Consider the following 24393-nt stretch of genomic DNA (forward strand, 5'->3'; position numbering starts at 1 on the left):
TCTGAAGACTTGAAATGCTTTTGCAAAAATTTCTGTTCCTCCTTTCTCCTCTGGCCCCCAGGAGCCATCTTGCAGAGACCAGAATTCCAACTTTAAAGTTCTCTGCTCCTGCTGTCCTCAGTAAGACTCACAGCCCCACAAAGAGATGGGCCCATGTAGGAAAGTATAGAGAAGCTCAAGAGAACACCAGCATTTCATCCTACTGTACATCCCACAATGGATTCATTTAAATGTAAGTATGTCATTATGATGTATTAAATGTAATATTTCATTAAAATGGAAATACTAATTTCTTTCTAGACAAGGAATATATTAGACCTAGGAGATAAATGAGTTTTGAGTGGGTTATTGGAATCCTGTGATGGGAAAGTCCAGGTAGGTGCCTCTGGGACCCTAGAGCTCCTTTTGGTCTATATCTCTTTCCCATAAGCCTGTGTATGGCTCCCCTCACACTCAGATCCAAGTCCTTATGAGGACCTGACTACTCTTGGACCACGATGACTCTCTCAGAGCAGTCCCAGGAAGCCAGGCCCAGCCACCAAGGGCCCAGGCCACAAGTCCTCTCCTGTGGCACAAAATCAGGGCAGCCCACCTAAACTCACAGGGAAGTTTTACAAGGCTGCTGGGCCCCCCGACACTATCCTTCCTCCATCAAGAACTTCTTCTTTCATTCTGCTGAAAACCATAACCAAATCGAAAGACCAAGCCCCTTTTCATATTTTCTTCCACAGGCATTTATCGCACTCTTTTTGCTTTCTCCAGGCAGTTTTCGTTTCTGGTCCTTGACCTCTGGCATCTCCATCAGCATTTCTCTTTGGGTTCTGTCTAGTTTAGGGTTCCTGGTTCCAGAAGCCATCTCTATCTGCTTGATGTCTCCTGCTGTTTTCTCCTCGAGAATGAAAATCACACAGGCAGGGCGCCTGGCTTAGCTCTCAGGGGCAGGGAAATTCCACACCTGAGCTCACCTGGCTGCCTTGTTCTCCCATTCCACAGCAAACACATTTGCAAATGCTTTCTGGTATGACTGAAAACAAGCCTGTGTTGCTTTGACTAGAATCAAAATGAAAGGAGTTTCTCCAAGTGCCAGTTCCCTAAAGAATATCCCCCTTCTTTTTTCCAAAATTGTAAAGTTAAACTTGTCCACAATTCGTTGAATTTTTCTGGGTGGTGGCAGCTCTGGCTAGGATTCTGCGAGCCCTGGCTCCCGAGGAAGGTAGAAGAGCACAAGGCAGGGGCCAGTGTACGGGACTCAGGACAGCACCACCGCCCCCCCCCCCCCCCCCCCCACCCTATCCCTAATAAATGAGTTGCTCTCTGCAGGTTGCAGACAGCGGCATCTATGAGTGGTGATCCAAGCCTGGGGATTCCGTGGAAAAGAGGATGCAGGAGATGGTAAGGAAATACAGATGCCCCAGAGAAGGGGCCTGCTAATAAGCTATGCAGACTCTTCTGTAACACAGCTCTCCCGGGCACTTTTCTGCAGCTAAAAAATAAATTTATATTTTACAATTATTTTTTAAGAATGTGACTTTCGGGGGCACCTGAATGACTCAGTTGGTTAAGCGTCTGACTCTTGATTTTGGCTCAGGTCATGGTCTCACGGTTCATGGGATTGAGCCCTGTGTCAGGCTCTGTGCTGAAAGCCTGAAGGCTGCTTGGGATTCTCTCTCTCCCTCTCTCTCTCTCTCTGCCACTCCCCTGCATGTGTGAACTCTCTCTCTCTCTCTCTCTCAAAATAAACATAAAAAAAAAAAAAAGAATGTGACTTTCAGACAAAGCCAAACATTTAATCACAGCACAATGCCTACGTATTTTCCAATCCTTTTCTGCTTCCATCTTACCAGAAAATAATAATAATAATGACAATAATAATAATAAAATACAGGCACCTTTGTGCAGAACTGTGTGCTCATCTGTAACCAATTCTGCTGAGAAGGCAGTCTGCCCCATTCTGCTATGAAGCCAAGTCCTCATCCAGGAGGCAGATTTGAATCCCCCCCCCCATTCATCAGCATACACCTGAGAAGTTTAAGATTGAAGGAAGTCAAGCTTTGGTTCACTGTCCCAGGTCACAGGGCAGGGCTATTTCAGCCTCCCTCTCCGTTCCCGAGTCTCTCTGTGTGCCCTGCTAGGGGTGCTATGGCTCCTTCTCACCAGCCTTCTCACTGTTGTCACTGTGCTTGGCCTGTCGCCTCTGCTGCACCAGCTGCTTGTCCAGTTCCCGGAGCTGCTTCAGAAAGCCCCGGTTGGGTAGGACACAGCGGTTCTTGGCCACTTGTTGAATGGCGTCCACCAGGGTCATGTTCTTGTGAATCATCAGGTAGGCCAGGACCAGGGTTGCTGAACGGCTGCGGCCCATGACACAGTGAACCAGGATCTTACCTGAAATGCAGTGGGAAGAAGAGGTACCACACTATACTGGTAATCATTGCATTCTTCACCACCGTGTGCTCTCGGGGGGAGGGGGGGAACACAGATTTCCCTTAAGAATATCCTTGATGAAGCAATACAAATTAATTTTTATCAAATTTCAGCCTTTGGTTACACTTCTGCTTAATATTTTGCGTGATGAAATGGTATGTACACTTAAAGCACTTGGGCTGAGTGCCAAAGTAAGATGGTTATCTCAAGAACAAGCACATAGGAGGTAGAGTTGCAAGCTGAATTAGCCACTGTTTCATGAAACACTGTTTTTACTTAAAAGAGCAAATGACAGAAAAACCATGATAATTCACACTTGGATATTTGGCAGACTTTGTCTCAGAAGTGAACAAAGTAGGGAGCCTGGCTGGCTCAGTTGGAAGAGCATGCAACTCTTGATCTCAGGGTTGTGAGTTTGAGCCCCACGTTGAGCGTACTGATTGCTCAAAAATAAAATCTTTAAAAAAAAAAAAAAGTGAACAAAATAGGCCTTTCATGTCAAAGGAAATAACCAATGGTGTTTGTTGCCAGTGAAAAAATTCAGGCTTTTGAGGAAAATAGAATTTTGGAAAACTTGTATCTATTACTGTGGGGTTGACAGTTTCCCAATACTTTTAGATTTTTCTGTTAAGATTGGTGGTGATATTAACAAATGTGTTCTTTTGATAACATACAATGAAAAGTGTCAACATTTGGAAGATCTACATAACTTAGTGAACCAATATTTTCCAAATGACCAATGTGGGATATTACAAAGTCATGCGTGAGCAAAAAAAATCCATTCAAAGTGCAAGACAGACCAATGGATTTTCATATAACAGAGTACGTATGAAGTTTATGTATATGGTTTCCGATTGCAAGGCATCATAGCTAGCCTTTAAGAAACTATTACTTGACAAGTTTTGGTGTAGTATTAAAGAAAAATATCCATAATTACCAGAAAAGGCTATTAAAATATCCTTCCCTTCTCCATCTACATGTCTGAATGAAGCTGGATTTTCTTTATATACTTCAACCAAAACAACACCACCATGGCATCAGCTAGGCCTGGCTTCACAGTGTGAAGCAGCCTCTGCACCCTTCAGGTCTGCATTTGGTAGTGCTCTCGAGCTCACACAGTAGTACATCAATGTGCGTTATCTCATTTTATCCTTAACAGAAACTTCAAGGTTTCATTATCATCATTCCTGCCTCACAGATGGGAAACAGGCTCAGAGTGGTGAAATGACATGCCAGAGGTCACCCAAAAAACAGGTGCCATGGCTAGAAATAGTTAAAAGCAACTTGTTACTGAGGCCCTTCTGTGTGCTAGCCGCTGGCCACTGTGCTCAGGGGACAGAGAAAGTAATGAGATTAGGCTCTCTGGCTGTCCCCACCAATGCCATCCCAGTGGCTGCCCTCTCCTGTGTTTGTGGGATAGGGGCAGCTTGAGCTATGTGACTTGTGACTCCAGTGATGTCTCTTCCTGAGTCTCAGGCCTGTAGCTCAGAAGGATGACCAAAAAGACACTTATGAACATCACTGAGCTTATGGAACATCAGGATATGAGAACAGCTTGTTGAAGAATACTTCTGAACAGACATGGCTCCCCCGTGTCCTTCTCACCGCCACCCCCTCACCTGTGCCAGGGGACCATGCCCAGGACCATGCCCAGGCAGAGTGAGAAATCCAAGAGGGCCTGACCATCAGGCACAGGATTCTCTCTCCCCTCCTCCCAGCTGGCAAGGCCTGCACATCTTGCCCATCAGGAAGAACTCCATGATGGCCTCTCCACACACACAGGGCTGGCGCAGAAAGGTGCTTCATAAGGAACTGTTCATTTTGTCACAATTCATTTTCACGAATTTCCACAAGCTTACCAGGCGGCCCTGCAATCCCACCTGCCATGATGCTGAGCTACAAGAGTGTGACTGCACCACATTTCCCTTGGGCACATTTGCTAGAAAGGAAGGCAAGAAGCAGGGCCTGCTTCTTTTTTGCTGGGTCGGGTTTGGAGGAGGCTGGCCCTGGCTCTTGCATGGCATGGTTGTGCTCCTGGACTGGAATGTCTACCTCTGGCATTCTAATCCCCACAGACTGTTCCAGAGGCTGGCTGGCTTCTTGCCAGCTGTGCTGATAACTAAAGCGTTTCTTCCTCTCCTGGCAAAAAGGGTAATTCTTTCTGTCACGACTAAATGCTTGAAACAGACGAAAGCTGTAGTTCATTAAGTCTTTTGGGAGCATGAAGTCTGTTAAGTGGGAGGAGGGGAGGGGAGAAAAATGGCAAAGGGAGATGGAGGGGGTTGGAAGAGAAAGGGGGAAGGGAGAGAAGGGCGTGCTCAGCTCCAGCAGAAGCTCCTGGAGCTGAATTTTGGTTTTACAAAAGCGGCGTGAATGCCCTCAGCCGTGTGAGCTTGGTAGGTAGGTCTTCCTCCCTTGGTAAAGGGCCTGTCTCAGCACCCTCCAGGCGCTGCTGTCTCTTTGCTCTGTGGCTCTGCTAAGCACCACCCTTTGGGGCCCAGCATTGGGTGGTAAGAAAGCTCTCAGAGGGTTCAGGAGACAAGGGCAAGGAGACCTGCATGGGGCCTGCTCCCGGCATGGCCCATACTGGAGAAACTAGGAGGCTCTCTGTTAGACACCAGCCAGAGTTAGGGCCCTAAGTGAAGGCAGCTTTGTCAGGGCACACATTTCCTAGATCAGTGGCTTTCACTTCTTTGTGTGCCCCCTGAAAACACAACACACAGTTCACAGTTTACGTGTACATAGCCCTACCTCACCCCCAGATCATCCAAGTACATTTTTACATAGCTTACCATACTCGATCAGCACGACAGACTGATGATGAAATTATCATCTCCATTTTACAGAAGAGATAATGTGCAAAGAAGTGAGCGGCCCTGTTTGCACAGCTGGGAAGTGACAGAACCATGCATGATTTGAGACCAGGCTCCCTGACACCAGATTCAGAGCTCTGTGTGATATCACAAGTGTGTGTGTATCAGACAAAAGTTCCACAAGGTAATATGAACTTTTACTACGTGCAATGCATGCTGCTATATTCAATTATTGTCTAATCAATTCATTTTTTTTAAGGCAATGCTGGGTGCACTCACTAATCTCATTTTATGACACACCAATAGGTCACAATCTATGTTTGAGAAATGGTGATTTCAATTTAATAATTCCCCTTAGCCTTTACCAAAAGGTGAATTCCCACAGTCTTATAAAGAAAACCCACATCCAGAATCTCTGCTGCTCCCCAATTGCGTATTTTCAACTGGTGACCAAAAGATAGGCCTCTGTCACTCAAATCGTATATACAGGCCAAGCCTGTTACCCACCGACCCCACCAACCCCCACCCTCAACTCAACCCCACCCCTGCCAGCTGTGCCCTCTCATAAACAGCCTCCTTCCTTGGTTTTGGAGGATGCCCTTTGCCTGTCTCTTGCTCACTCACCTCCCTCAGCAGCCTGCAAAGGCAGCATTCATACTTCTCCCAAAACACTTCTGGGGGTGTGGAAGTCATCAGAAGAAGGGTCCACGTTGTGTTTTGAACTGCTGGGGGCCAGGCCTGTGTGTGCTGCAGTAGGGCAGGGGATCCTTAAAATACCCTGAATATCTTGTCTGGTTAAAGCTTGGAGGCACCAGAGGACCACGCTCCTGCTCAAAAGCAGACTCGCTTTGTTTATTCATACCTGCCTTAGCCATAATAGATTTTAAGATGCCTTCAGAAGCAGGCTGTGGACTGTTTAAGAAAAAGAAAGAAAGAACAAACAGAGAGTGGTGATACTAAAATCTGATCTTTAGAGCCTTACAGTATCTGCCCTGGGATTTCCTAGAAGATTTCATTAAATTAAGCCCACACTACTTCACCTCTGAGGATGCCATGGCAGGAGGAGTGTAGGCAGTCCAAATGGGGTTCCCATGGCAGTATTTTGTCAGTACTTCTTTCTCTGCTGAAGAATGACAAGTTGTTTCAGATGTCATAACCAGCAGGAGTGCCTCACCTTTCATGATTTTTGGTGACCTCTTATACAGTTAGGTCACCGAGTCCTCAAAATAAGAGCAAAGGACTCTCCTGAGAGGTCCGAATGACAGAAGGAATTCCCGCTGGCCTCTGATCAGCTCTGTGACCCTGGGCACATCACTTGGCTTCTCCAGGCCTCTGTTTCCCCAGCTCTTGGGGAAAAACACTGGACTAGATTATTTCTGAGATTTTCCAAGAGTGACTGCGGTTGCCTGGGGAGTTCTTTCGGAAGAGATGCGTCAGGGTAGGATAGGGGTCGGAGTGGGCCCCATGGGGCTCACTACAAGCCCTGGGCACAGCTCTACAGCACCACGAGAAAGGTTTTTTCAACAAGAATAAACAAGACTGGATGTGAGGGGCAGCAGTGAGAAACAGTGTACGCTTGGCTGAAACTAGCCAAGGAAGAAGAGGAAAGACAAGAGAGGGGAGAGAGAGAGAGATGCCTTGCCTTTGGGCCAGACTGTCCATCAACACCTCTTACATCAAGAGTATAATAAGAAACATACGAGTGATCCTGGCTCTAAAATGCTACAGTAGTGTCCCCTAGATCTCCAATGAACGACTAGACACACCACATGGCATGAAGGCTGAGCACATGCCATCCCCACTGGATGGAGTCTATGACAATGTCATTGCTGGGCTAATGAGTATTTTTATTTTGTTACTCTGGCTACTTAGCACAGGTTACAAACTGACAGTCACTGGATATCTTTTGTTTGGCCTTTGCAGTATTGTAAGAAGTTTTCAATTTGTTGCCAACACTTAAAAATTGGGCAATTTCACATTAAAATCCAGATTGGAAACTTTTCCTGAAAAATCAGATCTACCACATTTGCACTGATTCTCACAAGATGCTGCCTGAGACTGAATAGCAGCTGCCCCCTTTGGAAAATGTATGGGGCTCTCCACTTAGCTAAAAGCACCCTCTACCCACACTCCTCTGCTTTCCACACAGCTAGCTTCATTTTTTTTTTTTTTTACATTCCCTGCCAGGCTCTGCAGAGTTCACATTTGATTTGAGCCCCAGACTTGAGGATATTCAATTGTGAAGGGCACTGAGAAGGGACCCCAGCCTCCCTCCTGGCAATGAGGTCATGTCCTGCTCGCTTCACTAGCCAACTATTCTAGTCCCACACTCCTGCCCACTGATTCTAATCCCTGCATGTTCTCTGATCTGGGCATATACTTTTCTCTCTTGACCCTTTCTTTGCTAGGTGCTTTTGACCATATGGTCCATTAGGACCCACACGGGCCTGACATTGCCACATCAGTGCTCTGTGATCTGCCCAGGCCTAAGTATGACTTGAGAGCCCCATTCTTTCCTAATTTAGCAGGGGTGGGGGGTGGGGGGTGAAAGACTCTAAAATGTTGTGCCAGGAACTGAAAACAAGCTGTCATACGAGTCTATTGTACTAGTTCAAAGTTGGAATGTCTTTTTTCCTTTTGGGATTGGAAACTTTATTATTATGATGCACACATGCTAGTGTGGTTATGTGCTTCATGGTGCACAACCTCTCTTTATCAAACACATCTGAGAACCTGCTGTGCACCAGGTTCTCTGCTAAGTGTTCTATGTGGGTTACTCCTGATCCTCATTATAACCTTTCAGGGTAAATATTTTCATCACCAGATTGAGAAACCAAGGCTTAGAGAAATCACATTGTTAGTAAGTTGTGAATTTGATCCCACCCCACCCCCCCGTCTTCTCTAAAGCCTGCCAGACCCCTTCCATTAAGAGAAAGTTTGAAGATACAGTAATGGCAAAAGAGTACATTAAACAGAAACTGAAGGATTGGGTTGTTGTAGCTTTTTGTTTTTTCTTGTCAAATATGTTTTCAGTTAACTTCAAATAATCTGAGGCAAATTTTACCTCATGTTGATGAGTCAGAGTCCAGTTGCTTTTTGATACTGCTTGGAAACCCAGAATGTGCATAATACAAAAGATGGTCCATAAACAGACTCATAAAAGCAAGACTTTGAAATGAAGCATCCTTTAATATAAGCACTTAGGCTCTGTAGGTTTTTCTTCTTTTCATTGTGACATTGCTTTCTGAACCAAAATAATGGCAAATCCTTGGTGCCTATGGCTACCTGTGGGGCCAGGACCACTTTGGGATGGCCATCAAGGTCTGGGACTTGGCCTGTGCCCAACCTGCAGATTGCAAATTCCTGAAGCAGGCCAGCTGGTCAGGCAGTGAGCCTCATAATCCCAGACTCTTGTGGCAAGAAAGGGTTTCAGTAGCTGGATATCCTGAATTATGTGATGGTCCTATAAAGGAGTATGACACGTGTGTCTGAAATCAGAGCACAGAGGAGGGAGTTGAAGTCCCTCTGGCCTCTATAAAATGCCCTGAGTTACACCCCGCAGCAATAACTGCATATTATTTTACCCCCAATGCATACCTAAGCCATGCCTTTCTCTCTAAAATAGCCTTGTAGACTTAACCTGGATTAGACCAGCTAAAACTGTATTTTGAGTGCAAGGACTAGCACTGTGATTTTAAAAAATGGATAATTGGGGCACCTGAGTGGCTCAGTCAGTTGAGCAACCGAGTTTTGGTTTCAGCTCAGGCCATGATCTCCCAGTTCATGGAATCTGAGCTGAAATCAAGAGTCGGACACCTGACGGACTGAGCCACCCAGGCACCTCCACATGGTTTGTGGGATTGAGCCCCTGCACTGGAGTCTATGCTGACAGCTTAGAGACTCCTTGGGATTCTCTCTCCCCCTCACTCTTTGTCCTTTCCCTGCTCTCTCTCTCTCTCTCAAAATAAATAAATAAACTTAAAAAAAAAAACAAAAGAATGGATAATTAACCTTGGGAAACTTGGACACCATGAGTGCAAAACTCAGATTCTCAAATATATTTTGCCATATATAAAGGCTAGATTGTCAGCTTTCTATAGGAGGCCTAACTAGACGGAGTATGTGGGAAGGAGGGGATTGGGGGAGGCTGCCAGCTTGGTTGGTTGGCAGGAAAATCTGAAGTCTCTCCATAGATTCCCAGTCAAGTCAGCTTCCTGAAGGTTTTCTGGCATTGAAGCCCCTAGCTATTAGTCAGGTTTGGGCGCAGGCACAATTAGTGTCTGGGCTGTAGTCCCAGGTTTGAGGGCATCCAGACGTCCCTGCTGCTCCAAGGATTGCTGATGAGCCTTAGGGGATTGGGATTCAGGCCAAAGGCCTTTCCTCTGAACCCTCCCGATCCCGATTCCCCACAGAGGCGATCAAGGCCCAAACCCCACCAGCCGCATGCTCAGTGTGGTTCTTGTGTTCCTGGGCCTCAGACATTCCCAGCTTAATCACACACAACCCCCGCAGAACCGGCTTCAACAGTGTGCAGATCCCGCCTCCAGCCAAGGTGAGGGGCAGGGCTCGTGGGGCGGGGCTTCGTGGGGCGGGGCTTCGTGGGGCGGGGCTTCGTGGGGCGGGGCCTCGGGCGGGTTTGTTGGGGTTGGACCACCAAGGGTCACAGGTCTCTTACTGTGGTCGTGGCTGAGCGCTGCGTCGATGAAAGCGGCCGCCGGGTAGAAGAAGACGCTGAGGTCGAAGGTGGGCAGGTCGTCCGCCTCAACACCGTGGTATTCGATGGCCATGTCGCTGTAGTAGTCGGGCCCAGTGTCCACGTTCCAGCGGCCGTGGGCTGCATTCAGCACGTGCGTGAAGCCCGCCTTCTGCAGCCCGTAGCGGTCCAGTGCCGTAGCTCTGGGCACGAGGGGAGAGGCTGGTTGGCTAAGTGGTGTCGTAGCCTGGATCTAGGGTGAAACTCGGGGCCCGCCAATGGGTTTATGCCATCAGTTCCAAAATAAAACCTAGTCACTGCAGTGAAGGACTTCCCTGGTCCAAAACCCTGATTACTGACCCCTTGACCGCTTGTTTCTGGATAGGCTGGTTCGAGAAGGGAGAGAGTGGAGGGTGGGGTAGGTGAGCTAATCGATTGTCCATTCATTCTTTCATCATTCACCATAAACAGAAGAGCTTAGTGCTAGACACTATGGTGGTTGCAGGAGTGCACTTGTTACCTGCCAACTCCCCTAGAAGACCGCCAGAATAATCTGTTCATCCAGCAAAGCTGAATGTAAGGGAGGGGGTCACCTTCACAGAGCCTCAGGAAACCCTTTAAAGCAGGTCGCTCCTCTGAACCTTCCAGACGTTTATAGGGTTTGGTGGGCTGGGGCTGGAACGACTGATTTAAGATGGTGTTACAGTGCAAAGATTTTATTGAGATTGGGCAAAATTCTTGACATTGATGTTCACAGGGTTGGTGAACACGGTGCAGAACCCTTGCTTTGATAAGTGAATCATTGCCTAGTTTGGCAAAGCGTTTTTCTAAGGAGAGGTATTTGAGCTGTCTATTGTTTGAGTTGATTTCAGGAGCCAACAGTGAAGTTATTTTCTGATTTATAGCCTTACCTTTCTAGACAGGAATTTCCAGGAAGAAAGAATAAAGTCATGTTGAAGTAGGTGGCCTTGGAATATGCGGCAGAGGTAGGTTGTCAGAGGAACCAGGAGTTATTTCTGTCTAGAAGGGCCAAGGGAGGCTTTATGGGAGAGGGCTGTTTGAGTTTGTCTTACTACAAATGTTAACATGGTGATGGAGGGGAAGAGGGAAGCAAGGGCAGGGAATTAGCACTACTTACAGTGTGGAGGCTGGAGATAATGAAGCCCTTTTAGGAAATGCTTATTATTTCCTGCAGTCAGTCATTTATCACAAATAATGATTTAAAATCTATTGTGTGCCTGTCACTGTCCTGGGTGCCGATGGTGCAACAGTGAACAGGTTAGTCAAGGTCTCTCGGGACCTCACTCTCAGACACTGCACTCCCTTCTACCTCAAACCCACTATGACTGAAGGATGAAATAGCAAAAAAGTGGGGCAACTGGGTGGCTCAGTCTGTTGAGCATCCGACTTCGGCTCAGGTCATGATCTCACGATTTGTGGGTTCAAGCCCTGCATCAGGCTCTGTGCTGCCAGCTCAGAGTCTGGAGCCTGCTTCAGATTCTGTGTCTCCCTCTCTGCCCCTCCCCTGCTCATGCCCTGTCTCTCTCTGTCTCTCAAAAATAAATAAATGTTAAAAAAAATTTTTTTAAGTTCAGATGGCAGTAAAAGCTGTGCTGATGACTGTGGTCCTGCTTTATGTAAGGTGGTCAGGCAAGGCCTTGCCAGGAGGTAGTATTTGAGCTAAGACTGAGGGATGAGAAGGAGTTAGGCAGGGGTAGAGTTGGAGGAAAAGTGTTTCATCCAGGCCTAGGGAACAGCAAGTGCCAAGAACAGAATGGAAACAAGCATGGCTGCAGTAGCAAGGGGGATAGTGGTACAAGAGGAAGTTGGAGAGATAGGCAGGGGCTGGGTCATGGTAGACCTTGTAGGCCAAGGAAAGAGTTTGCATTTTACTCTAAGTGTGGTGGAACATCACATGCTACAGAGGGTTTAAGGAAGAGGTGAACATTGTTTACTTTTTTAAAGACCAGTCTGGGGATGTGTGGAGATGGATTGGAGAGGGGGAAAATGGAAGCAGGGAACTCTGTTGGAGACTGTTGCAGTTGTACAGCCAGGAGAGGAAGGTGGTTGGACCAAGGTGGGATCACAGCAGGGCTTGCTGAGGGACTGGGAGAGGGGCAGGGAGGAGGAGGCTGGTATGGCCAGAGCATAGGATGTGAGAGGAGAGGAGAGGAAAGTCTGGAGGAGTGTGAGGTTGGAACACGGAAGTGCTTGGATCTGTATTTGGGGCGGGGGGGGGGGGGGGGGGGGGGGGGTGGGGGTAGAGGCGGGGGTCAAGGAGAGTGGTTGAGGAGGGGTGATCCCAGCTAGAATTTAACAGCACAAAGAGCAGTCTACAGCTCAGGAAAGATGACAAGGGCCTGGAACCATAATAATAAGAGGCCAGAAGTGACATTTTGCTCCAGCTGAGGACTCATCTCAAGGTCACTGGTAAAAGGTAGACAGAAGGGACCATATTGGGTACCAACAGTGATCAATACCCTGGGCCAAGAGGAGCCTTGCAGCAGGAAACATGCCACAGCCCCTTGGCCAAGGGCCCCCCATCTGTTGCTGGTTTCCTGGAGCTTTTTCTTGGTCGTGAGAGGAACCATGATGGAGTCCAGTGTTTGGGAAAGAGAGATCCAAACACAGGCATTGAGCTTTTAAAAACATTTGCAAACAGCCCATTGGAATTGAGCTGTGGAATGGTGGAGAGTTCCACCAACCCCCTCAGCTAGACTTTGGTGCTGCCATCCTGACTATGGACTACATTCTGCTTTCAGTTTTTCCTCAGAAAGACCTGTTTTTCATTTTTCTTCTTGTCCCAAAGTATGCATACAACAAACGTTATGCTTTTGGGACATAGATCTGTGCTCAATTAATGCCTCCACTAATGCAGTCCATCTTGCTGAGCAACAATCCACCTCACTTTGAGGTTGAGCTCAGTGGAAAAATTAAAATGAACTGTCCTTGACAGGAAGTTCCTACCCACCATAAAGACTGTTATCTCTGGGTTCAGCAGCTGGGTTTCAACATAATCAAATAGTAGTTTGAATAAATAGCAATTTGCACTTTGTCGCTTTTGGGGTCAAGGATCAGGGTAAATATGTGACAAGACTCGTTGCATGACACCTCCACAGTCAGACCACAGAGCTGGTTTTAGCTGTCCAAGGGAGAGAAAAGGGCTCCTGGGGAGGATCAGACCTGGTGGGTGTCTGAGGCCCACTGCAGGTTTTGGAGCGTCATATGGCTACGTGAGCCAGGAAGGGAGGCGGTGTCCTTACACACCACTCTGGGATTTCCCCCAGTTTCCTCATTCAGAGTCCTCCTCTCCTTTCCTCCTTATTTACTCAGAGTCGAGTTGAGAGCTCAGAAGAGTATCCATGGCAAAATGAGGATCTGCAAAGAGCAAGTCTTAGTAGTCTTGGTATATAGTGGCTGTGATGGAGGCAGATCCCCAATTGGTCCAAATGCCTGGCTCAGCAATTATTGGGAGTAGGATGGGTCAGAGGGTTCTCCCTAGCACTGTATTGTTGTTTTCTTAAATTTTAGGGCCATCTGCTTATGTATGTTATGTGGGGAAGAGACTAAGAAATATGCTTCTGCTTTGGAGAAAAGCTCAGGAGAAAAACAGACTTGCCAACTTACCTCTAGAATCTAGATGATGCAGGAGCCTTAGTTTCTGGTTGAGTTAAAAATCCTTATGTAAGCAATTTGTTTATTTAAGAAATTATGTCATAAAAATGTGTCATCTGATTACAAAAATAACACTTGCTCAGTGCAGATTATGAAAAACAGGGGCGCCTGGGTGGCTCAGTCAGTTAAGCATCCAACTTTGGCTCAGGTCATGATCTCACAGTTTGTGGGTTCGAGCCCTGTGTTGGGCTCTGCTCTGACAGCGTGGAGCCTGGAGCCTGGAGCCTGCTTCCTATTCTGTGTCTCCCTCTTTCTCTCTCTCTCTGCCCCTCCCTGCTCATGGTCTCTCTCTCTCTCTCTCTCTCTCTCTCAAAAATAAGTAAACATTAAAAATTTTTTTAAAAATATGAAAAACATATTCCTTCCCACATGCAAAAAAATCACCTGCATTTCTACCACCTAGAAATAAAGTCTCTTTGCTTTTTGATATAAGATTCCTCAGTTGCTTTTCTGTGCATAGATTTAGATATTTTATATAGAGATTTGTTTGGGGGGTACAATACTACATGTAAGTTTCAAAACCTTTGACATGGTGATAAATTGTAAACATCTGCCTCTGTCGACATACAGCCTTCAATAGCGGCCTGCTGTTCCATTCTGTAGGGCAATCTCAATTTTACCTCACCAAGCCCCTACCTCTGGATATTTGTCTCCTCTCTCCCCCTCTTGCTCTTGCTCTCTCTCTATCTTTATCTCTTTCATGAAGAGGGAGTGGCAGGCATTATAAGAAACACTATAAATGAACAACTTTGCTTTATTTCTTTGGGCACATCTCTGATTATGTCCTTAGAAGAAATTTTAAGTAGAATTTTGGGCTCAATGGGTATGACCATTTTTAACACATGTGCTGTGTTGCTAAATTATCCTCCTTAAAGCTTGCTCATTTTGCATTCTTTGCTAATTTCACTGGCAAAAAAAAAAAAAGGAAGAAGAAGAGGAAAAGATATCTCATTTTCATTCATTGTAGCAATAAGGCTGGACATTTTATCACACATTTGTTGGACTCATGCAGTTTACTTTTGAAGAACATTGCCGTATCTCTGTTTCTGACCCAATTCCCTTTATCTCCTCTCACTGTGAACCTCTGGCCTGGCCCTGGATTCTTACTGCAGATTGGAGGGCCAGAGAAGTGACTCCCCTCTTGCATGGCCCAGTTTCCTCATTCGGAGTCCTCCCCTCCTTCCTCCTTATCTGGCCTGACCCAGCCTCCTTTCAGCTCCTCTGAAGTTCCTTCAGGAAGCTTGTTTCAACCCACTACCCTTGAGGAATGGCGAATAAGAGCACTCTTGGTGAAGCAGTCTCCTTGGGCAGCACTCCTGACATTCCACTTTTCCAGGCCTCTTGCCGCCCTGCTGATCCCCAGCCGAAATACCTCAGCATCCACCCCAAAGCCCATTCTGCCCCACTCCCCGGGGTGTATGCTCTGCCGCAGAGGGGAGGAGGGACATGCATGTATACATCTATTCAAGCCCTCCCTCAGCTCCCTTGTGATGGGAAACCAGCTGCTCCCACATTGTCAGGATTCTACATTGGGCACTGAAGAAAGTCCACCAGTGACTGGGCGTTCTCCATATCCTTGTGTCTGTGAGGACCCTCCTATTTCCTGCACCTGACTGTGGACTCTTGTTTGCCAATAGCCCGTATCCTGTACTCTGGCACCCTGTTCATTCTGGTGCATATGACACTTTGGTGTTTGCGTGTTATTTCATGGGCATGACCCTGATGGAGACCTTCTCCTTTGGAGTCTCGACCACACCTACTGCTTACAGGTGGATTTTAAAAGCAGGCATATTTCTAGCTTTTGATCTCCATCAATTCTCCATCAATTTCATCAATGAAAGTGAAATTCCCTGGCTTTCTAGTTTCTTGGGTGTTCTTGTTACTTGCTGACGATGAAACTGTTTGGTTTTGAGGCCCTTCAGAACACACAGGGCTGGCAGGTGCAGTTTATACACTTACACTGCTGCACGAGCTAAAACAACTGAACCTCTGGGACCTTCAGCTTTCTTTCTTTGTCAAACTGAACCAATTACACTGGCAGTACTTTTCCTTACAGGATTCTTGTAAATTGAATGATGCCATACTCGAGTTTCTTTGAAAGGTTAAAAGATAAATTTAAGAGAAGAAAGCAGTAGAAAGATGTACAGCAAAATGTTATCAGTGGCTATCTCTGGGTAAAGGGATTATAGAGAATTTTAATTTTCTTCTTTTTGTCTGTGTTTTGTAAATATCCGTGATGAGTAGGTCATATATTCACTTAACATGCAAGTGTTTACCATGATTTTTATTGATGTTTTCTTAGTTCTTGGGAGACACTGGCTATTCAAAGATATAAGGTGACTCCAGCATTTTTAATTCTTGTTAGATATCCCTTCATCATCTGCCCCAAGAAGGGAGGCTAAGAGGGGAAAGAGAATACTCGGAGGCTTGGATTTGAGAAGTGATATTGTATTAATAATTACACTAGGCATTTTGCTAACCATGAAAGTTGATGTTGCTTGAGGCCTTCACTGAGAAGCCCACTGGAAAAGCCCAGCCAGGTCTCCCCATTCACTTTGCCCATGACTGGTGCCCAGTTGTATCTAAGTCACCTTTGGTACTTGGAGGTTCAGAATCCAGGCTTTCCAACTCTTTCCACTAACATTCAGCACGTTAAATTGGCAACCATGGCTGTTTTCACTGCATCCTAAACCACGGTCCACCCTGGAGAAGCAGGTCAAGTTTGAGCTCTGCTTGGTGCCTGAAGGCTGAGTTAATTCCTTCTTTTTGTGGGGAAAGGTTGCAGCTGTCCAGGTGTCCGGGAAGCCCTCTCAAAGGCTGAGGGCCAGCTAAGCTGACTGACTTGCTTTCTCCTCACTTTCCAGCCTCCTCAACTACAGGCCAGGCCTGGAGATGCCTCTGCTTTCAAGGCTGTTGGTCTGGTTGGGAGGAGAAAAGCAGAAAGGGCAAGATAGCAAGACCACTTGAAAGTGAGCTCAGGCTGAGTAGGGCTGACCACAGGGAGGAATCAGGCTTTAAGGGGAAGGGCAGCTGTCTGTTGATGACCTCGAAAGCCAGACCTTGGAGGCAACTATAGTTTTAATAAAAATGGAGAGCTGCTCAGCACCCCTGCCATTCAAGCAGCAGAGCAAGTTAGCGCCGTGGCGTTGGCTCATGGGGATGCTGACATCAGGAGGGAGAAGAGAGATTTCTCAATTTTCCTGTTCCAGCCAAGCCTATGGGAGGCTGTCCTGCCTGGGAATTTGCAATCACTTTGACAGTAACCAGGATATTTCCCCTCCTGCTGACTACAAGGGAAAAAAGGAAAAATGAAAAAAGATTTCTCTAAGCAAATGAAAAATGTGAATGAGATTAAAGAGAGAATATTTAAATTACAGAAACTCAGTGCTTTCAAGCATACTCAAGCACTTTTGAAGCACCCATTTAGGGACTGCTGATTGATAAGAGGCGATGAATTATTCTTATCTCATCATTGACGCAAGTCCCTGGCTCTCTGGAGGGCAACACTTGGTTAACCTAATTTGAATCTAATTTGAATGACTTAAAAGTAATAAAACAAGTATGTGCTTGAACCTAATGAAGCCTAATTTATTTAATAGCACATTTCTTAAGGAATTTTATTTTAGAGCTGGAAGAGACCTTTGAAATCATCCTTGTATTTTACAAATAAAGAAACTGAGTCCCAGAACAGTAAAATGTTTTGCCAAAGGCCACACATAATGACCACCAGCACGGGGGCTTGAACTCTGTGCCCTGAATCCCATTTGAGGCCTTTTGCCCTACTCCATCCATGCTGACCCTACAATTCCCACTTGTAGCAGATTCAGACCCCCTACCTAGCTGTGGGAAATGGGTGGGAAGAGGGTGGCTGTGCCTGGAGCCAGGATGACATTCTGGTGAAAATCTCTGATCATCGGCCCGTTTTCTTGTCCCAGTGCCTCCACTGATCCAGCACACTCAACACCACCCAGATCCTCACAGGGCTGCAGTGGTGGTGTCAACTCTGCCCTCCCCAGGCTGGTAAGCAATAGGGACTTCGAGTCATCAGGCACTCCACGTGGTGAATCCTCTCGGGATAATCTTGGATTGAGAAAATGCTGTAGAAGTTCTGAAATCCACAGGCCCATTGGGTTTTGGTGTGGCACTGCCTCCTTAGGCCTCAGGCCACCTGGGTTCCTGGAAGGCCAGGACAGTATCTGTGGGGGCAATTGAGGCACGAGCCTGAAAAAGCCCATTAGGAGGTAACTTCCTTGCAGCCTGAACTTGAGTTCATGATAGCATCTCATGGGAGAAATTTGACCAGGAGTGTTTCCCGTTTCAAGGCTGCCCTTAACACAGAAGGACCTTAATGGCAAAGCACAATGACAGTTCTTTATCTTTTACACTGTGAGCTGAGTTTCCAGAACCTGCCTGATCTGTAATAGTTCACACTTATTGGGTGTGCCACACACGGTGCTAAGTGGCATATGTATTAACTCATTGAATCCACATCTTATAGGTAAAGAAATTGAATCTCAGAAAGCATGAGGGACTTGCCCAAGGCCACATGGAGACCAGTGTTTGACTAGGCACTGTGGCTTCGGAGCAGATGCTCAGCCCTTCTGCCTCTCTCCATGAAGAAGCCCTTGAGGGAAGAGGAGGAAGAAAAAGTGACCTGCTTCTTTGGGCTAAGTCTGGTCCCCAGAGGGTCCCAGGCATCACCAGCTACCCCAGGACATCCATCCTCACTCCTGGATCCTAACCACCCTCACTTCCAGAGCCTTGATACTTACCTTTCAAAAATTGTAGGTGCTTTTAAGGAAAGGAAGAAAAAATCAAGCTAAATGCAACTTTCAAATTAAAACTGAGACTTTGTGCATGAGGAGCCAGCCGTGAGCTTTTTGCTGCTTTGGGCAACACCTACAGAGAGACCAAGAAACAAAGGCAACCTTGCCTGCTCTCAGCAGGGTTTTAACCTCCATGTGGCTGCATTGGCAGTGGAATTAATTGCTCTCTCAATAAGCATTTGTGAGTCTCATTAGCCTTGTAAGCTGGTGTCTAGGAGGGACCCTGAGCAGAGATGAGGACAAGCACCATGAAGCATCATGCCATGCTGACTTGTGCCCCCCGTCCCCACTGTGCACGCAGGTCACACACACTGACCGTGGAGCCTGCCTAGACTGTATATGTGTGTGTTTGTTTTGGGGCTCTACCAGGCAGAGCTGGAATGAATCGAAAAGGCAGTAACATTTTCTTGGTTGAAGGAACAAGGTTGCGGTCAGATGTCAAGGAGGCAAGCATATCTTACTGCATCACACCCTGTTGTCTGGCACTCTGTTAACTAGAACTTGACTGTTTTGCTCAGACACTCAGTGGCTTCCTGAAGAGAGTCGCTCAGTGGGCATTCAGTCTTCCACAAGCTGGCCCTGACCTACCTTCCCGTGTTTCTTTCTCACTAGGTAACAATAATGATAACATTTGTATTTGTCTTACAAAACGTTCTCATATTCCATATTTCTTTGAATCTTCATACTGATCATTTTTGGAGATGAGGGCATAGGCCCAGAAAGGTAAAAGGACCCGCCCAAAGCCACTACACCTGCAGTAGATTGTGGCTGTGGTCGATTATGCATTACCACTTGGAATATTTGACAGGTTACACTTTCCTGTCCTATTAACATGAGGGTTTGGCTTGAACTTGCTTTAGCCACTAAAACGTGGGCAAAAGTGGCATGTGTCACTTCTGAGTCAGCTCGTGACTTTCCATGGCCCTTCTCTCCAAGAAACTGGCAATATCCCAGATAGGGGCTGCTCCGTCAGCCTGGGTCCTGAGGCCTAGAGTGACGTGGATGTGGAGCAGTAAGAATTGGCCCCCCATGGACGTGGCATGTGCATGAGAAATAACCCTCTGCTGTGGTAAGCCACCAAGACGTTGGGGTCATCTGTTACTGCAGCACAGCTAAGTCTGAGCTGACCACATGGCGGTCAAACATAGCTCAGTTCTAGACACCCTGAAAGTGTACATCTACCACATCTATCCCTGGTGTTCTAGACACACCATCCTGCTTATTCTCACCTCCGTGCATTTCTTCATCTTGCTCCCTCTGCCCAGAACTCTGTTGAAATCCTACCCATCTTCCAGAGTCATGCTTGGAATTCACCTCTTCTGTGACACTTTCTCAGAATCATAATAGTACCAAACACTTAGTGGCATTTACTTACTATGTGCCAAGCACTTTACTTGTTTTAATTCATTTCATATTCACCCCACGGAATGAGCCCTATCTCTGTTGCCACATAAAGTGAAGAGAGGTAAAATAAGTTGTCCAAGATCACATAAGTGGTGGCTGGCAGAGCCAAGACTCGAACCCCACACTCCTTCTATTCCACTACCCCTTCTCCTTCTGTTCCCTGTTACATTTCTACACATCTCTTCTCCGTAGCTATAAAACAGCTTCTTTATCTGATTGACCACATTTCTTTTTCTTTTTTTTTTTTTTTAAGTGTTTTATTTATATTTGAGAGAGAGAGAGAGAGACAGAGTTCGAGCAGGGGAGGGGCAGAGAGGGAGGGAGACAGAATCCGAAGCAGGCTCCAGGCTCCCGAGCTGTCAGCACAGAGCCTGACGTGGCGCTTGAACCCGTGAACTGTGAGATCATGACCTGAGCCAGTCAGACGCTTAACTGACTGAGCCACCCAGGCACCCCTTTTCTTTTCTTTTTTTAAAGGTTTTAAGTAATCTATCACTTCTCGGCCTTTTGGCAAAAATCAAGTGACGATTTTACATAATCTCTACACCCACATGCAGGGCTTGAACTCAGAACCCCGAGATCAAGAGTCACATGCCCCACCGTCTGAGCAAGCCAGGTGCCCCTTGACCACATTTTCTTGATCTGAGTTTAGGTATAAGTTATACCACTTACTGGTGGTATGACCTTGGGCTGGTCACTTAATTTCTCTGAGCCTCAGTTTCCTCTTTGTATTCCCCACAGCTCCTAGCAAGGTTCCCAGTAAATACTAACTGAGCAAATGGATAAACTTTCTGAGCCCTGGTTTGCCCATTTGTAGAATAAGAGTAATAATGGTACTTCCTTCATAGGAAGGAAGGTTGTTGAGTTTAAATGATGCCTAGCAACAGGGCACAACACACAGTAAGATATATACAATACGACAAGCTATTGTTATTAATTATTATAAGCTATAGGAAATGTAAATATAGTGTATCAAATACAGAGAAAAAACTTACTTCTCACTATGCAGATTGAGGAAAGCTAGCTTTATGGCAGAAGTGACTTGAGTGCTTTTTGCAGAATGTATAGAATCTGGACACTGAAAGGAGGTAGGGGGCAGGGCATTTTAGGCAAAGAGAACGGCATAGATAAAGAGCCAGAGACAGTGTAGATCTTAAAATCGTAATCTCTCTTCCCTCAGGTATACCACTATTAGGGTCATATCTAAGGAAATAATCCTAAATATGAAAAGATTTTATGCATAAAGATGTCCATTGCAGCATTAATTATAAAAGTGAGAACATAGAAATAGTGATATGTCCAACAATAGGGAAGTGGTTAAATAAATGACCTTACATCCACCTTATATATTATTATCTGATAGATAATATTATATTATAATTAAAAGTATGAGAAATATGTCATAAGGGAAAAGTTTATGAATGATGCTATGTGGGGAAAAAAGATAAAATGAATAATCAATATGATTACAACTACATAAAAATAAGTTTTAAAACCAAAATAATACACAAATTCCAGATGGAAATCCTGTCCCTTGATTTCTTATCCTTAAGAGTAAGGAGTAGCTTCAGAGTAATGGGGTTTGGTGATTGCTCTGAGAAATTTAAGTTTTCTTCCTTACATTAATCACTACTTTATTATTAGAGCTAACCTTTATTGAGTCCTCACTACGTACTAGGCACTGCACGGATACTTTACATAATTATCTCACTTAATCCATACAACCCAATGAGGAAGATTCTCTTGTTAACCTACTACAAATAGAGAAATTAAGACATATATTTATACAATAAACATATATTACTTTTATAATAGGAAAACCATATATTTACTGAATTTAATATTTTATAATTAAAAGATAAGAGATTCAGATCCTCGCCCCCCCCCATTTTGCTACTTCAATGATAAAATACACATTGTTGTGCATATTTCCTTACATATTGATACTATTATTTCTATAAATCACATTTCTTAAAGTGATATTTGGGGTCAAAATGTATGTGTACCTTTTTAAATTTTGAACTAATTTTGGAGTTAATCTTAGGGAAGTTGCAAAACCAGTACAGAGATTGTTTGGCAATAAAAAAGAATAAAATACTCGTCCATGCTACAACTTGGATGAACCTTGAAAACATTATGCTAAGTGAAAGAAACCAGACACAAAAGTCATATATTATGATTCCATTTATATAGGAAATGCCCAGAATAGGTAAATCTATAGAAACAGAAAGCAGATGGGTGGTTGCCTAAGACTGAAAAGATGGAGAATGGACAGTTTTCAGGTGGTTCCCTTTGGAGGAGATGAAAATGCTTTGAAATGAGTGGTGCTGGTTGTACAACTTTTTAACTATAATAAAAAAAAAAATCACTGAACTCTGCACTTTAAAAGGGTGATTTTATGGAATGTGAGCTATATCTGAATTAAGCTGTTATTTAAAAAAAAGAAAACAGGGGTGCCTGGCTGGCTCAGTTGATTAAGCGTCCAACTTTGGCTCAGGTCATTATCTCATGGCTTTGTTGGTTCGAGCCCCGCATCAGGCTCTATGCTGACAGTGTGGGGTCTGCTTAGGATTCTCTGTCTCCTTCTGTCTGTGACCCTCCTCTACTCCCTCTCTCTCTCTATCTCTCTCAAAAATAAACTTTTAAAAAATTAAAAAAAAAAAAACAGTACAGAGAGTCCCATAAACCCCTCACTGATGTTCCCCTAATGTTCACAACTGGGAAACGATTGGATAAATCAGAGTACAGCTCTCCTATGAGATAGTAAAAGTACCCATAGCATGATTCCTTTTTTTCTCCTAAAAATTATTTGAAAGAAGCAAAAACCCTTTATATGTGTGTGTGTGTTACCTTACATTTGCAGCAGCACACATAAAGTAGTGGGAGTATGAAAGTGAGCTTAATACTGGTTACTTGGTGGCAGAATTAAGGCGGACAGAGGGAGATTAGCAGTTTGTTTTTATAACCCTCTATTTAGTTTAATTTAGTATAAAAAGACATGTAATTTTTCTAACTTTTTCAATTTAGAAATATTAAGGAGGGGCACCTGAGTGGCTCAGTGGGTTAAGCATCTGACTTCAGCTCAGGTCATGACCTCATGGTTCGTGAGCTCAAGGCCCACCTGGGCTCTCTGCTGTCAGCATGGAGCCAGCTTTGGATCCTCTGTCTCCCTCTCACTGCCCCTCCCCCACTCGTGCATGCAATCCCTCTCTCTTAAAAATAAACAAACATTGAAAACACTTTTAAATATTAAGGGGAAAAAAAGGCAAGGGATGCTGCCCCTGGATTTCCCATGACTAGGCAGTCATCTCCAGGTTTTATGCAGCATGGTGTTTATTAACATCACACACGCAGGGGTCCTACACCATCAGCTCCTGGGAGAGATGGAACCTGAGCAGGAATCCTGGGGAATAGATGGAGGAGTAGGAGTACTGGTTAAGATAAAAGCTTCTGGGTTAGTCAGAACTGCGTTTGAATCCCAGATTCTGCCACCTACTGAGCTGTGGACCTTGGACCAGTTGCTTAACTGCCCTGTCCCTTGATTTCTTATCCTTAAAATGGGAGTAATTGGATGACTTTCATTGGGCTATAATGAAAACAAAATGAGCTCACTCATGCAAGATGCTTAACACTGTGACTAGAACATGGTATTCAGTAAGTGAAAGGAATTATTATTATTAATATTATTTATAGTAGACATTTTCCAGTTGTTGGAGGAATGGGAAATGGTGGCTATAAAAATCTAGAGGAGGGGACGGTGACCTCAACTTTGCTCGACCTACCATGTTCCCAACACATAAGTTGATGTGCTCCTGTGTCATCAATCTGAGAACTGACTTTGTTCTTGCCACTCTTATACCCAGCTAAAACAAAAGGCTCTGGTTCCCAGCCTCCCTTGCAGCTAGAGGCAGGGGAGGTCTTGGGAGACACTTTCTTCTGGAAAGATGCACTTACTTTCTCTTTATGTTTCTGTGGCCTGGATCCCACAGATGGTGGCTGGAGCTCTATCAGCACTATTGGCTCATGCAACAGCTTTGAGGAGGGAAACCATACCCTTGAGATGGTGGAGCAGAGCACAGGAGCCTGAGACGCTGATGACCCTGGAGTCACCATGCCAGCCCCAACTTACCTTGCTCTGCACCTCTTTTATATAAAAGAGAAATAAACCTCTATGTTGCATAAGCCCTTTCTCTGGGTTTTCTATAATGTGAAGATAAACCCAGCCCTAATTGAGTTCTCACAATACAACTAACCCAAAAAGCAAAAGCTCATCTAGGAGGGAGTGAGGGGTGTGAGCTGGGGAGGGGCTGGCTGCCTTCTCCTGGGTGAGGCCAGAGGTGAGGCTTGGCCTACACACTTACTCATCGCCGATGTAGAGCTGGGGCCAGACCTCGTTGACATGAGTGTACTGGGGACTGCCCTTCCAGAAGAGACGCTCCAGCTCAAAGGCTCCGGGGGTACAGTAGTCCTCTGCTTCTACCTCCCCCTCCACCTTCGGCAGCAGCCTCTTGGCAGATGGGTAGGCATTTTTGAGACTTGTCTTTGGTTCTCTGGATGTCAT

General features: G+C 45.5%; 1 protein-coding gene across 1 annotated transcript; it reads right to left on the reverse strand.

Moving 5' to 3' along the window:
* Positions 1–2098: 2098 nt before the first annotated feature.
* On the reverse strand, positions 2099–24393 carry DUSP29 (dual specificity phosphatase 29). Its single transcript, XM_049645263.1, has 3 exons — positions 24194–24393; positions 9910–10130; positions 2099–2382 (listed from the first exon to the last, which is right to left on the reverse strand). The coding sequence occupies exons 1-3, from the start codon at positions 24391–24393 to the stop codon at positions 2138–2140; spliced, it is 666 nt and encodes a 221-aa protein (XP_049501220.1). The 3' UTR covers positions 2099–2137.

This window comes from Panthera uncia, chromosome D2, assembly GCF_023721935.1.
Source record: "Panthera uncia isolate 11264 chromosome D2, Puncia_PCG_1.0, whole genome shotgun sequence".
Lineage (NCBI taxonomy): Eukaryota > Metazoa > Chordata > Mammalia > Carnivora > Felidae > Panthera > Panthera uncia.